Source organism: Mobula hypostoma, chromosome 20 (assembly GCF_963921235.1).
Source record: "Mobula hypostoma chromosome 20, sMobHyp1.1, whole genome shotgun sequence".
NCBI lineage: Eukaryota > Metazoa > Chordata > Chondrichthyes > Myliobatiformes > Myliobatidae > Mobula > Mobula hypostoma.
The window spans coordinates 59,631,012-59,646,046 of NC_086116.1; the positions used below are offsets into that span (position 1 = coordinate 59,631,012).

A 15,035-nucleotide genomic window follows, 5' to 3' on the forward strand; every position below is an offset into this window, starting at 1 on the left:
TGGAGGATGGCATTTGCTAACTAACATCTTATCAATGTTTGAACTGCAGTTATGGGATTTTTTACTTTTCAATAAAGTGGACAGACTCTTTATTATCCTTCAGCCATAAAATAATGTGGTTTGTGAAAGGGCAGGGAACTGTCATGCTTCCACTTGCCGATATTACTCTAAAGTGGTCCACTGGGGGGGGGGAACCCAGAGGATGGGCAAGGAGTGAGAGGGCAGAGGGAGAAAAATGAGAAAAAATGAGGGGAAAATAAATGAATGAATGAATGATGGGGTACGAAACCGGGTTTTCTCCCCCCCGCCAGGCTTCCCATCCCATGATCCCCTCCCTTCTCCAGTATCCCTTTTGCCAATCAACTTTCCAGCTCTTGGCTCCATCCCTCCACCTCCTGTCTTCTCCTATCATTTCGGATCTCCCTCTCCCCCTCTGACTTTCAAATCTCCTACTATCTCGTCTTTCAGTTAGTCCTGACGAAGGGTCTTGGCCCAAAACATCGACTGTACCTCTTCCTATAGATGCTGCCTGGCCTGCTGCGTTCACCAGCATTTTTTGTGTGTGTAGCTTCAATTTCCAGCATCTGTAGATTTCCTTGTGTTTGCGTGATGTATTCCATCATGCATCCAAGTTTCCCTCAATCACCTCATGCACTGAGGCTATGTAATCCTCTACACCATTAAGATGCATTGTTATCTGTACAACTGCTTATTTCTTTGGTTTTCTTTCTCTACTACTTGCGCAGGCTGCACCACTTTAATAAAACAAAATTATTCCTGTCGCTGTCTGTAAGGAGCTTGTACATTCTCCCTGTGACCACGTGTGTTTCCCCCGGTTACTCCGGTTTCCTCCTACATCCCAAAGACGTACCGGTTGGCAGATTAATTAGTCATTGAAAACTGGCTAGTGTTAAATCAGGGGATTGCTGGGCGACATGGCCGATTCTATGCCGTGTCTCAATAAATAAATAAAACTAGCATGACAATGCAGCAATTAGCGTAACATTTTACAGCGTTTGTGACCAGTGATCAGCAATTGGGATCCAATTCCTGCCACTGTCTGTAAGGAATTTGTACCTTGTTTCTGTGACTGTATGCAGTTCTTCTGAATGCTCCATTACCCTCCCACATTCCAAAGACGTGTGGGCTAGGCTGAGTAAGTTAGGGACATACTGTGTTGGTATCCGGAACTGTGATGTCACTTGCGGATGCACCCAGCACATATTGACACAAACAACACATTTCACTAATGTTTCAATATAGAGTTTTCAAGTAAAGCTATTCTTTATTCGTATCTACTATATTGATAGTCCAAACAAGAATACAGCATCTTCTGAGAAAACATATCCACCTGATTTCTGATTTAAATGGATTACCCCATATTGCCTCATATTTTTGAATGGTGGCACACAGACATGAATTCTCCCACATGAGGAAACAAACTTCCCATAACCACCCTGCCAAGACCCATCAGGATCGTATATTCCAAACATATTGCTCCTCACTCTTCTAAACTCCAGCAGGTACATGACCAGCCAGCTCAATCCTCCCTCATAAAACTTGCTTTGGACTCCTTCTGACACAGTGATGGTCTTTCTTAAATGAGAAGACTGCTACAATACACAATCTCACCAATGTTTGACGTAACTAATGCGTAACCTCCCTACCTTTGCATCCAATTCCCCTAACAAAGAACAGCAGCATCCTATTGATTTCCTAGTTACTGCTGTAACTGCTTGCCAGTCTTTGTGAATCCTGCACTAGGATAACCAGCTCCCTCAGCACCTCAAAGGTCTGCAGACTTCCACCTCTCCTGCCAAAATAAACAATTTCTCAGTTTCCTACATTGTACTCCATGCTGTATCTTTATTGACTTGATTAATCTTCTACATACTTATAGCAGCCTCATTATTGCTTCACAATTTATGTTTCTAACTTTCTTTGTGTCAACAAACTTAGTAACTAAACCTTCAATTCAAGTCACCTATAAACTCTAATACTGATTTACGCGGAATACAACTCATTTTATCTTGTCAACTATTAAAATATCTATTTAAGTCTTTTTTCCTCCCTATTAATCAGCTAGTCTTCTATCCAGTATGTTACTTTCTGCACCTGTTCTCTGTCTGCAGAATATGCTGTTTACATGAAAAATTCCAAGAAACTGGTAAAACACACCCTCTACAAACCCATGTTGAATTTGCCTGATTAAGTTGAATTTTTCAAGGTGCACTGCTAAAACACCTTTTTTAGTAGCTCTAATGTTTTCTTTGCAACATACATTAAGCTAATTGGCTGGTAGTTTCCTTTGTATGTCACCCTTTTGAACAGAGTTTTATTCAATATTTTCCATTCGCTCGGATCTATCCCCAATTTCAGAAGTTTTGCAAAATTAAAACCGACACATCAATTATCCCACTACACTTCATTTATTTTACTAAATTGAATCATTAGGACCAAAGGCCTTGTCAGCCTGTGTCTCCACCAGTTGGTGATTGAACATAGGTTCCTTCCTCTCCTTCGATTCCCAATTTATGGCTACTCCGGGACAATACTTGCAATCTCTCTCCAAGAGGATCACAATCTTCTTGTAGGTTTTGGAGCCTTGTGTGCCTCAATGAGCTGGAGTGCTATGCTGGTAGGAGTCATGGCTTTGTGCTTTGGCTCTTAGTAGGGACACCCATTCCACACATGTCAAAGGGTAGAGGCCAGACTAAGAGTGTTCCACTGGTCCTCCAGGTTCGGTAGTTCAACTGAAGGCTAACAGCACTGACTGGTAAAACAAAACTGTTATGGAAACATCAATGGAGAATCCTTCTACAACTGTGTGCGATGGTATTCCAGAGTCTCCACCCGGAATTTGCATGGCTGACAGCAGTGAAAACTGAACTACTAACACGATGAAAGAAGCCGTGAACACCCGCAGAGACGAAGGACCTTCATACCTTTTTAATTCAGCTGTCATCTCTTTGTTTTCCATTCACTCCACAGACTTATTTCTTATGTGACCAGGCTTACAAATTATCTATAGAGACTATTACTATGGTTTACATTTCCAATTGGCTTTGTTTTGAATCCTAATTGTGCTTCTCGAGTAATTTTTTGATCACCTTGGTTTTTTTTATATTGTGTCTAAACTTGATGGGCCAAATGGCCTAATTACACTCCCACACAATATTGGAGGAACTCAGCAGGCCAGGCAGCAGCTATGGAGAAGAGTGAACAGTCGATGTTTCGGATTGAGCGCCTTCATCAGGACTGGAGAAAAAAAGATGAGGTGTCAGAGTAAGAAGCTGGTGGGAGGCTGGAAAAGGGGGGATCTAATAGGAGAGGACAGAAGGACATGGAAGAAAGAAAAGGGGAAGAAGCACCAAAGGGAGGTGATGGGCTAGTAAGAAAATAAAGAGACAGGGGGAAAATGAGTTGGGGAATGGGCTATTACCGGAAGCTTGAGAAATCAATTTTCGTGCCATCAGGTTATAGGCTACCCAGATGGAATATAAGGTGCTGCTCCTCTAACCTGAGTGTTGCCTCATCGCGACAGTAGAGAGACCATGGACTGACATGTCGGAATAGGAATAGGAAGTGGAATTAAAATGGGTGGCCATTGGGAGATCCCACAATTCCTGGTGGACAGATCATAGGTGCTTGGCAAAGCAGTATCCCAATCTACATCGGGTCTCACTGATATATAGGAGGCCACACCAGGAGCACTGGATACAGTAGGTGACCCCAACAGACTCACAGGTCTGGAAGGGTTTTTTGGGGCCCTGAACTATACCATGGTGGCTAGTACTATGCTACTGCAGATCAGGACGATGGAGTTCCGAGATCAATTCCAACGCTGCCTGTAAGGAGTTTGTATGTCCTCCCCATGATTCATGTGGGTTTTCTCTGCATCCTTCCGGTTTCCACCCATATTCCAAAGGCATACCGTTAGTAGTTTAATTGGTTATTGTAGATAGTCCTGCTGTTAGGCAAGGGTTAAATAGGTAGGCTGCAGTGAATAGGCAAGGGTTAAATAGGTAGGTTGCAGCGATTAGGCAAGGGTTAAATAGGTAGGTTGCTGGGAAGTGTGGCATGTTGGAACATAAGGACCTAATCTACACTGTACCTGTAAATAAATTGTATTTCTAGACAGTGTATGCTCAATGGATTTAATCCCAACTGGAGTTTTTGATATGAATACAACTTCCTTCAGTTTCATCTTTTTGTTTCACAATATACCATTATCATATGGTTTGAGAACAAGGTGGGATGATTTCAGCTAAGAATATTAAAAGGCACATAAATTCAAAATATCTTTTCATTCTCTTATCATAGTGGAACATTTCTTATTTTATCTCGCTTTTATATTATCAACTTGAATACAGTAGAACTGGAAATATTCTTTGGCTCAGAATGAAGAAATCTGAGATTAAAAGATAAAATGTAAATCCTACCTTGTAAAGTCTTCCTCATCTTCTCGCTTAAGCCTCATCTGTTTAGGTTGAGCCATGTTTGTCCAGCTTGGGAGGGATGTGAGCAACCGACTGATGTCCTCATCCTTTACCCATGATGCACTAATGACCAGTTTCTCTTCTGATTGAACAATGCTCCTGTAATGACAATGAGAATCTAGTTTTACAAAGCGCTTATTAAAAAAGACAGTTTGGTGTCGGAATTATCCCAATTCTCATATTATCTTAACCTCCTACTGAAAAAATATGTCTTTTGTTATTTTACTAGGATTTGGTAAGATATTAATAATTTTTGTTTATGTAACTCCTTTAATGAAGTTAAATACCTAAAGAAAGATGAAAGACATTTTTAAATATAAGTTAACAGAGAGGTACATAGAACATATTAGTGAATATGACATGAAGGAAAAAGTTGGAATTACAAGAAAAATTGGTTGATGAGACAGGTATAAAGGAGCAAGAAATGTGGAAAAATGCAGATAATTAAATCAGCAGCTGAAGGTAAAGATATGTACATTATCACACATACATTGAAACATCAAAGTATACAATGAAAAACGCAAGCACGAGGAAATCTGCAGATGCTGGAATTTCAAACAACACACAGAAAAATTGCTGGTGAACACAGCAGGCCAGACAGCATCTATAGGAAGAAGTACAGTCGACGTTTCGGGCCGAGACCCTTCGTCAGGACTAACTGAAAGAAGAGATAGTAAGAGATTTGAAAGTGGGAGGGGGAGGGGGGGATCCGAAATGATAGAAGACAGGAGGGGGAGGGATGGAGCCAAGAGCTGGACAGTTGATTGGCAAAAGGGATATGAGAGGATCATGGGACGGGAGGCTTAAGGAGAAAGAAAGGGGGAGGGAGGAAGCCCAGAGGATGGGCAAGGAGTATAGTGAGAGGGAGAGAAGGAGAGAAAGGAGAGAGAAAAAATAAATAAATAAATAGATAGCTAGATAGATAGATAAATAAATAAGGGATGGGGTACGAAGGAGAGGTGGGGCATTAACGGAAGTTAGAGAAATCAATGTTCATGCCATCAGGTTGGAGGCTATCCAGATGGAATATAAGGTGTTGTTCCTCCAACCTGAGTGTGGCTTCATCTTGACAGTAGAGGAGGCCGTGGACAGACCTATCAGAATAGGAATGGGACATGGAATTAAAATGTGTGGCCACTGGGAGATCCTGCTTTCTCTGGCGGACAGAGCGTAGGTGTTCAGCAAAAGGAAAGACATTGTTTCATTTCAGTCAAAGACCAACACAGTCCGATTATGTGCTGAGGGGCGTCTGCAAGTGACATCATGCTTCCAGCACAAACATCGCACACCAGCAACTTGTAACACTAACCCGTATGTCTTTGGACTGTGGGAGGAAACCAGAGCACCCAAAGGAAACCCACAGGGTCACGTGAAGAATATACAAACACCTTACATATAGCAGGAATTTAACCCTGAATGCTAATTCTGCAGTAGTATTATGCTGACTTCTATGCTACTGTGGCACCTTGTATAGTGTGGTTGTCAGTGGTGGAGTGATTAAATTCAAGGATGTGCAAGAAGCCAGAATTCTGAGATCAGGGGTAACTTGGGTTTAAAGAACCAGGAAAGCACAAGATGACAGAGATATTTAGAAATGAGAATGTGACTTTTAAAATCAAGGTCATCTTTAAATAGGAAAAGTATAAGGTAGCAAGATAATGACATAGATGATGGATAAATATGACCTGGCATGAATTAGGACACAATCAACAGAGATTAGGAAGACAAGTTTACAGAGCCAGTCAAGAGTGCACTGTAATAGCCATTCAGAGATATCAGAGGCAGGGATCTGGGTTTGAGACACAAATGAGCTGAGACAGTAAATCTGAGGAGGTGGGAAAATGTAGTTTTATTTGTAAAATGTATATTTGGCTCACTGTAATATCAAGTTTGTTAACAGTCTAGTTAAATTTTAGAAAGCTGCCCAGGGGGAATGGAGTTGTTTGTTCACAAATGAAGCCTGTGACAGAAACCAAAAATAGCTTCTTCTTCCCAATATTCAGTTGGAGGAAATTCTGCTATCCGGTGCTGGAGAAATACAAGTCAGAGACAGGGGAGGGGTCAAAGTGGTTCTATCACCACATGTACATACAATAGAACATATCATGGGCGTGTAGCAGTTAGCATGATGCTAGCATTGCTCAGGATGTTCCAACGTTCAGTGTTCAATTCCGGCGCCATTCTGTAAGCGTCTCTGTACATCCTCCTCATGAAACCCGTGGGTTTTTCCAGGGTGCTCCAGTTTCCTCCCACAGTCCGAAGGTAGACCAGGTAGGTTAATTGGTCATTGTAAATTGTCCTGTGATTAGGCTGAGGTTAATCGTGGTTGTGGGACCGCTGGGTGGTGCAGCTCGAAGGGTTTACTCTATGCTACATCGCAAATAAATAAATAAGCATAAGTACTGAGGTATAGCTGAAGAACAGGCTCATCATGTTTGTGCCGACAATGATGCCAATCTAAATGAATCTCATATACCTGCACATAGAAGGTATCTCTCTCTGCCTTGCTTGTTGATGTATCTATCTGGATGCCTCTTAAACTTTGCCATTGAACCTGCTTCTACCACACTCTGGCAGCATGTTCCAAATACCTACCATATCCTAGGTAAAAAAAGCCTTGCAAATTTCCTATAAACTTGCACAACACATGTCAGTGATAACAAACCTGATTCTGATTCTCATCTTAAACCTTATCTATACCTCTTAGAAGAACTTCATTTACTTCTTTTAGGTCACCACTTAGCCTCTCATGCTCTAGAGAAAAGAATCCAAATTTCCCTACCTTTTATAGCTAATTCAGGGAACTATGGATTTACATTCCAAGATCTCTCTATTCTTAAATAATTCGAAGGATGAAATGAAAGAGAAGATTGGTAGCTTGGGTTGGCTGCTTGATAGTAGGGTTGTTCCATTGGCAAACAAACCTACAAACTAAGGATGAATAAACTCTTCTTGGGCTTCAAGCCAGGTATAGGTATCGAATATAACCAACGTTTCGATGGCAAACTTCATCCCTGAAGAATATTAAAGAGGAACTTTGAAGAGGAATTATAGAGAAGTGTAAAACCCAAAAATTACTAATAAGGGATTCATCAGAATTAACAATATAATTACTGGCATAGACGAAAGGGGTTCCTGCATTTAGGAGAATATTTTTGATCAGTATATTACTCACCCATTGAGAAGCTTTGCTGACAGAAATGAAAAGATCATAGATATAGAAGGGGCAAGATAATGAAAGCACTTGAAAACAAGAAACATCTCAAAAAATGTGATCAGAATGAGCTTTAGGAAGAGCTATTGTATGGAAAAGTATTAACGGCACCAAGATAAAATAAGGCAATTGGAGAAGGGCCAACATTAACAGGATGAGTAAGGTCTGGCCTGAGTAAACTGGGATAAAAGTTTGATATGTAAAACTACAGTTAAACAATGGCACAAGCGATACTGCAGATACTGGTGATCTACAGTGATACACACAATGTGCTGGAGGAGCTCAGCATGTCAGGCAGCATCTACAGAGGGGAACAAAAAGTCAATGTTTTGGGCCTAGACCCTTCATCAGATGCTGTAGTGTTCTCATGCAGTGTGTTGAAACTCTGACTAAACACCAAGTTAAACCGGAGCCAATGAAGACAGAGTCGTAATAAGGTCAACCATTTACTGTGCACTCTTCCACATTAACATCGTATGGTCTGTGACGGGGTCCTGAATTACCCCTATGAACTGTGCTTATGAACAGAGAGAGACGAAGACTAACAGTTGGACTGTCACTTTAAGGCATGAGAAAGAACTGGATAACTTTTGGATTTCTGCTGAGTTGGAAATAGCACCGAGCAGCTCGTAAGTTGTTATGGTGACCGAAGGCAGCATTATTTGATGGACACTTGATGTTATGATTTTCCAGCAGCCTGTTGATACTTCTCAAGGACATCGCCTGCTTGCATTTCTTATACAGAGAAGAGAAGGAGGAGTTATTTGAATGACAGCTGGTATCCAGTACGGTGAGATAAATAGGAGGTCAGATAATATAGACCTCAGACACATGTTTTGGACACTGCCTGAGCTTTGTTGTGCCCGCAGAAAAAGTGGGTTTTTGGGAGGATCAATCAGTGGCTCTTGTAGTGAAAAGAAGGGGTTGACTGGTGGGGAGTTGTCCATGTGTCCACCCTTGCCTGGGTGATAGCTCCACCACAGAAAACCATTCCCCTTTTGTTGTGGTCATAGTCGGTGACTTTTAAAGGATTTCAAAGGACAACGAGAAGATCGACGGCGTCAGCTCAACTGAAGACTCAAATCTCTCCCTCTCTCTCTCTCTCTCTCCATCACTACTCAACTCAATACCACGAACTGAACTGAACTTTACTCATCATCGTAAGACTGTATCTTTTTACCCCGAGACTTGAAGAAGCTTGGTTTTTTATATATATTTCCACACTTACTGATATACTCACTTATATATATAATCATTGCTAACCTGTTTGACTTATCTACATTTATATTACTGTATTGCATAGTTACTAATAAATATTAGTAGGTAATAGCAATACTGGACTCCAAAGTGTTTTCCATCTCTGCTGGTTCTTTATTCCTGTCATGGGGTACGTGACAGGTGAAAAGGCGTTGCTTCTATAATGTTTCTTTGTGGGTAGACATAGAGATCTTCACGATCATGCTGCACGCATGGCACCCACCTTCACATCTTCCTGAACCAGAGGTTACACATAAGATGCGGCGAAACCGGAGGTGATGCCATCACATGCCATGATATACCATAGACAATGAATTTACCTTTGTTATACGGTAACATAATGATCAACCTTTAACTTTAACTAGAAAATAGTTACCAACAAATTATTTAAAGCGTAGACCCAACAAAGTCAAACAAATGCATTAAGGGCAACACGCTCCCCGCCTGATCTTTGTAAGGTCACTATAAACATGGTATAGAACCTTAGTCTCCAGATCAGTCTTTAGGTAGAAGTAGAACAACCTCTGTAACTGGTCTCAGGTTTCCTTTTCAGGGTTCGTTGTAAAGATGTGAACCGGCTGACTGCCTGCTCTTTGTTGTTTGGTAAGCGCTGGCATGGATCTCTGAATGGTAGTGGGGCGACCCAGTTATTCGCTTCATCTCTAAAAAACCTTGTGTCCATTATTTTTAAGAAGATGGCGTCTTCCACCGATGGAGCAAGTTTATTATCGTGCTTAGTCTGCGCGAAGACTGACTGTCCCAGTGTCTTCTCAGTTACCTTACTACGCTCGTGCCTTTGTTGAGCTTCCTTAATACACATAACACTTGTGGAGGGCTGAGAAATTGATTTGCAGCCTCTCTCTAGCACCTTAGGCTTGAGTGTGTTAACTGTCGGTTTGTGTACGATGCCAGGGCACACCTCTCCTATCACCACCCAGTCCAGATCCAGACGTTGGGCGAAGGGGGCGTTGTGTGGTCCATTGACCTGCTGTCTGACTTTGTGCACCCTAAGAACGTCTCTTCTGAGTAGCAGGAGTATTTCTGCTTCCGGATCCAGTTCTGGGATGTGCTTGGCGATGTGGTGGAGATGGGGCTGGTGTAGCACCGTGCTTGGCGTCGGAATCTCGGATCGGGTATTTAATATCTCATTGCACTCTAAGAGTGGAGGAAGACTGATGACGACTTTGCCATCCAGCGACTCGAGCTGGAAGCCTTCTGCCTTCCTGCCATATGTTTCTGCGATGCCAGAGCAAGTTCTGAGGTAGTATGGGAATGGATTACCCTTTACACTGAACAACTCGAAGAACTCCTGTCTCACTAGTGAGCGGTTGCTCTGGTCATCCAGAATTACATAGGCTTTGATGGCCTTGTCCTTGGCTCCCTTAGGGTATACCTTAGTGAGGCAGATCTTTGAGCACGAACGGCTTGACTGACCTGGACTGCAAACTTCTGTGCAGCTCGAGCTGACAATAGTTGTATTAGAGTGATGCTCTCCCTCCCCGCAAACCTCTTGTGGGAGTGGAGGAGCCTTGGCAGTTTGCGGTGACGGGCCAGGATGCATGGCCCCATCGTGATTAGTGCTGTTACATTCCGAGCACTTTACGGGGAACGTACACTCTTTAGCGAGGTGGGAGGAAGAGGAACAGCACTTAAAACATATCCTTTTTGCCTTGAGAAGGGCCTTTCTTTCGTCAAAGGGTTTGTTTTGAAACATTCTGCATTTTTTGAGGGGGTCGGGTTTGTCGTGCAATGGACAATTCTTGCTAGGGTCATCGTTGATTGCGGAGACTTCGGTTTTATGCACTGAGACAGGTTTATTGATGACAAAATTGTTCGAAATGGGTTTGACTGGGCTGGCGTGAGTTGTGGTGCTGCCTTGATTCATGAAGCTAGGGTCGTTTCGCCTCTTCGTCTTCTTGCACACAAACCTACTGAAATACTCAAAGGGAGGGAATCCACCACCGTTCTCCTCCTTGTACTCTGAGCCAATAGACATGCATCTTTCTTGCAGCCCAAATGGAAGCTTGTCCACAATTGGTCCAATTCCGCGTGAGGTATCCAGATATGACAGGCCAGTTAAATAGCCTTCTTCTTTAGCACCTTAAATCTCCATGAGTAAATCTCCGAGTTCTCGTAATTTAGTGTGGTCCTTGGCTGACACCTTAGGAAAATTGTCCAGCCGTTGAAATAGCGCCCTCTCAATAATTTCAGGGGCCGCATAGCACTCCCGCAGCCTCTCCCATGCTTTGTGTAGGGCTAGCTTGGGGTTGTTGACGTACACTGAGCATATGCGTTTCACCTGTTCACTTGATTCCTTTCCCAGCCATTTAGTCATAAGGTCCAACTCTTGGATTGCTGTGAGCTGGACTCCGCCGGTGGCCCTGGTGAATGAGGAGTACAACGCAAGGTAATTTTCAGGCTTATCGTCAAACTGGTACAGTCCTGAATTGACGAGGTCTTGTCTCACTAAATACTGTGCCAAGGGTTCTGCTGCAGGTGGCATGCTAAATGGGGGACATATGACTGAGTACATACGTTCATGATGGGATTTGATGTTCTGACTTCAGCTTTTGTCTCTGATCTCGCCGGATCTGGTAAGTTTGGTGTCAGGAAGTATTCATAGTCAGCCCTTTCATACTTCAATTTGTGGCAAGGTTGCAATTGTGAGTTGTCTTTCCCAGGTGGACGCGATGAAACGAAGCTTCCCTGTGATTTCACACGAGATGGGACATCAACAGGCAAGTATGGAGAGGGAGAATGAATCTGCAGGTCAATTTGAGATTGGACATATTTGCTGGTGCGTTCCAATTTGGCCCTTTCTGACATAGATTTTCCTGCTTCGTCTAGAACGTGCATTTCTTCAGTGTTTTCCAACACTTGTGCTTCCACCGCGGCCGCATTAGCTTCTCGTTGAAGTGTCAGCACATATAACTCTGTATCTAACCTTGCCTTTTCCAACTGGTTTTCCGTTTCTCTGGCAGCATTTTCCTTCTGGTTTTCCAATTCTCTCGCAGCCTTTTCCTTCTGGTTTTCCGCTTCTCTGGCAGCTTTTTCCATTTTTAGTCTTGCTTCTTGGTTAGCGTATGACGCTCGCACCTTGATGGCTTCTGCTTTAGCTCTTGCGAGGGCAGCCACACTTGTTGACGTCCTACTGCTCTTGGCGCTGAGTGCAAACCACTTGATGCTTGATCGTGAAGCCATCTTACCACTTGTTGAAACATCTAATGATTTCGCCTTTTCACTGTAGTGTTCTCGTGCAGTGTGTTGAAACTCTGACTAAACACCAAGTTAAACCGGAGCCAATGACAACAGAGTCGTAGTAAGGTCAACCATTTACTATGCACTCTTCCACATTTACATTGTATGGTGAAAGGCGTTGCTTCTATAATGTTTCTTTGTGGGAAGACACAGAGCTCTTCACGATCATGCTGCACGCATGGCACCCACCTTCACATCTCTCCGAACCGGAGGTTACACATAAGACACTGCGAAACCGGAGGTGACGCCATCACATGCCGCGATATACCATAGATAATGAATTTACCTTTGCTAGACTGTAACATAATTATCAACCTTTAACTTTAACTAGAAAATAGTTACCAGCAAATTATTTCAAGCGTACACCCAACAAAGTCAAATAAATGCCTTAAGGGCAACACAGATGCCTTAAATTAAAGGTGTTTAAACTGAGTCACAAAAGATCAGGGAATTAAAGCCAGAGGTGAAGATTCAATAGGCATGGTTCACTTATTATATGGAAAGTTATTATTGAAAGGCTATGAACAGCTACAGTCCATATTGTAAAGCTGAACCACAAAGGTGATAAGTTCTGGTTTACTTCTGAACCACGTGCAAAGTGGTAAATGAGTTGAATGCATGATTGTTAAGGAATAAGATGAACATGGATTGTATGTGAGATAGAACATAGAAGAGTACAGCACAGGATAGGCCATTCAGCCCACAAAGTTTTGTCAAGCCAGCTAAAATGCAATTTAAAAACACCTAAATACTAATCCCTCCTACCTACACAATGTCCATATCCCTCCATCTTCCTTGAATCCATGTGCCTATCCAAATGTCTCTTAAAAAGCCTCTAATGTATTTGCCTTACCACCATGGCAGGCAGCACATTCCAGGCATCCACCACTCTGAGTAAAAAACTTACCCCTCACATCCCCCTTGAACCTACCCCCTCTCACCTTCCATGACGGTTCTGTACATCAGTATATTGAGGAACTGATGATGAAATGGTGATTTTAGATACAGCATTCTTAATTAGTAAGGATTAATTGAATATTTATAGTTGAGGGGTGTTTAATCATTACAAGAAGATAGATATATACAAAAATCTTGAAAGCAATCTCGCTCATTCTGAAATTCATGTTCTAAATCTGAATAATGTGACCTACAAAGGTGTGAGACAAGGTTTGCTATATTATCCTGGAAATCTACATTAAAATGTATGATAGGAAACAAGCAACTGCTCACTGTTAAAGAATAAATACACATTTTACCATGCAACAAACCTAACAGGAAGAGTGCTCCAGCAGTGGCTATCTAGTTAACCATGGCATTCAGACAAAGGAGAAGAACTATGATGCTGATGAAACAGGATTGTGCAAATCTCAGTGTTCCGCAAAGAAAAATCAAGACATTGGTATTACAAACATGAGAAAATCTGCAGATGCTGGAAGCTGAAAGCAACACAAACAAAATGGTGGAGGAACTCAGCAGGTCAGGCAGCATCTATGGACAAGAGTAAACAGTTGACGTTTCGGGCCGAGACCCTTCATCAGGACTGAAATGGAAGGGATCAGGGATCAGTCCAAGAAGATGGGGTGAGGGGAGGAAAAAGTACAAGGTATATGTGTCTGTGGTAGTGGGTTTGGGTGAGCACATGGTTGAAGGGTAGGAGGGCAGCAGAGATCACAGAGAGGAAAGCAGTAAGAGAGTGAACTGAATTGGAATTATATTTTTAATATTAGTGATGATCAAACATATACTAATTTATTGCAATAAACATGCAATAATTGAAGAACAACATGCTTTCTGTAGCACTTTCACAATATCAAGACATGCTTAAGATTGGTCCAGTTCTAACAAGGTTCTTTGAGCTGAAATATGATTGCACTGTTCCACTTTCAGCAGTCATGATCTAATTTGCTGAGCATGCACAAAAATCCTGTTTTTATTTCAGAATTCCACAATCTGCAAGTTTTTGCTTTTCATGTATCACAGCCCACAGCAGCCAATGAAATAAGAAGCGGTATGCAGAATGTCAGAGCAGACTTGATGGGCTGAATGGCCTAATTCTGTTTCTATACCTTATGGTCTTGTGGACTAAGGGTACGTCCACACTACGCCGGATAATTTTGAAAACGAAGCTTTTTCTCTTTGTTTTGCCCTCCCGTCCACACTGAGCCGGTGTTTTCAGCCCCGGAAAACAGAGATTTTTGAAAACACTCTCCAGAGTGAATAAATCTGAAAACATTTAATATCCGGCGTAGTAACCGGAGAGATTTTAAAACGCTGTCATGACAACACCACACCAACAATGCTTTTTTCTGCTTCTGCTTGGTACTGCGCAAGCTGTTATAACGTGCAGTCGGTGTGAATGGCGTGAGAGTTAAATTGTAAAGTGAGCTTTTTTGACTATTTAAAAGCGCTGTCATGACGTGCCGGAACAGATGTTCGTTGTTTTCTTGAACGCCACCACCTAACAATATCAGAACAGACGGACGAGACTGAAGCCAGTTGACCCATAGCTTACTGAATAGATAAGTATACTCACTTCGCCCTGTTTTCTGTCCTTGCTTGTATGAAGGTGGTTTACCTCTTTATGCAAGTACTTCTCTGACAATAGATGTGTAACAGCCTAATGTAACATTGTATGGAAATATAAGATAACGTTGATGCAGACGTTTTATACATTTAACAAGGTGCTTTGTTAATGTAACAGAGTTAGTCTGTTTTTCAATGTTCGTCGTCAGCCGGGTCATACTGTCCATGAACTCCCTGTCAGTTGCCTCCATACATTCCAGTATATGTTTTTTTCAAGTTTTAAG

The 15,035-nt window shown here is 42.2% G+C and overlaps 1 protein-coding gene across 3 annotated transcripts in view; it reads right to left on the bottom strand.

Moving 5' to 3' along the window:
* The window catches only part of exoc4 (exocyst complex component 4), a 572,850-nt gene that overhangs the window by 69,668 nt on the left and 488,147 nt on the right, over positions 1 to 15,035 (bottom strand). For all 3 annotated transcript variants that reach the window (XM_063073038.1, XM_063073040.1, XM_063073041.1), the window contains exon 12: positions 4,443 to 4,598. In XM_063073038.1, coding sequence (XP_062929108.1) covers positions 4,443 to 4,598 — 156 coding nt within the window. The remainder of the gene's footprint in view (positions 1 to 4,442; positions 4,599 to 15,035) is intronic.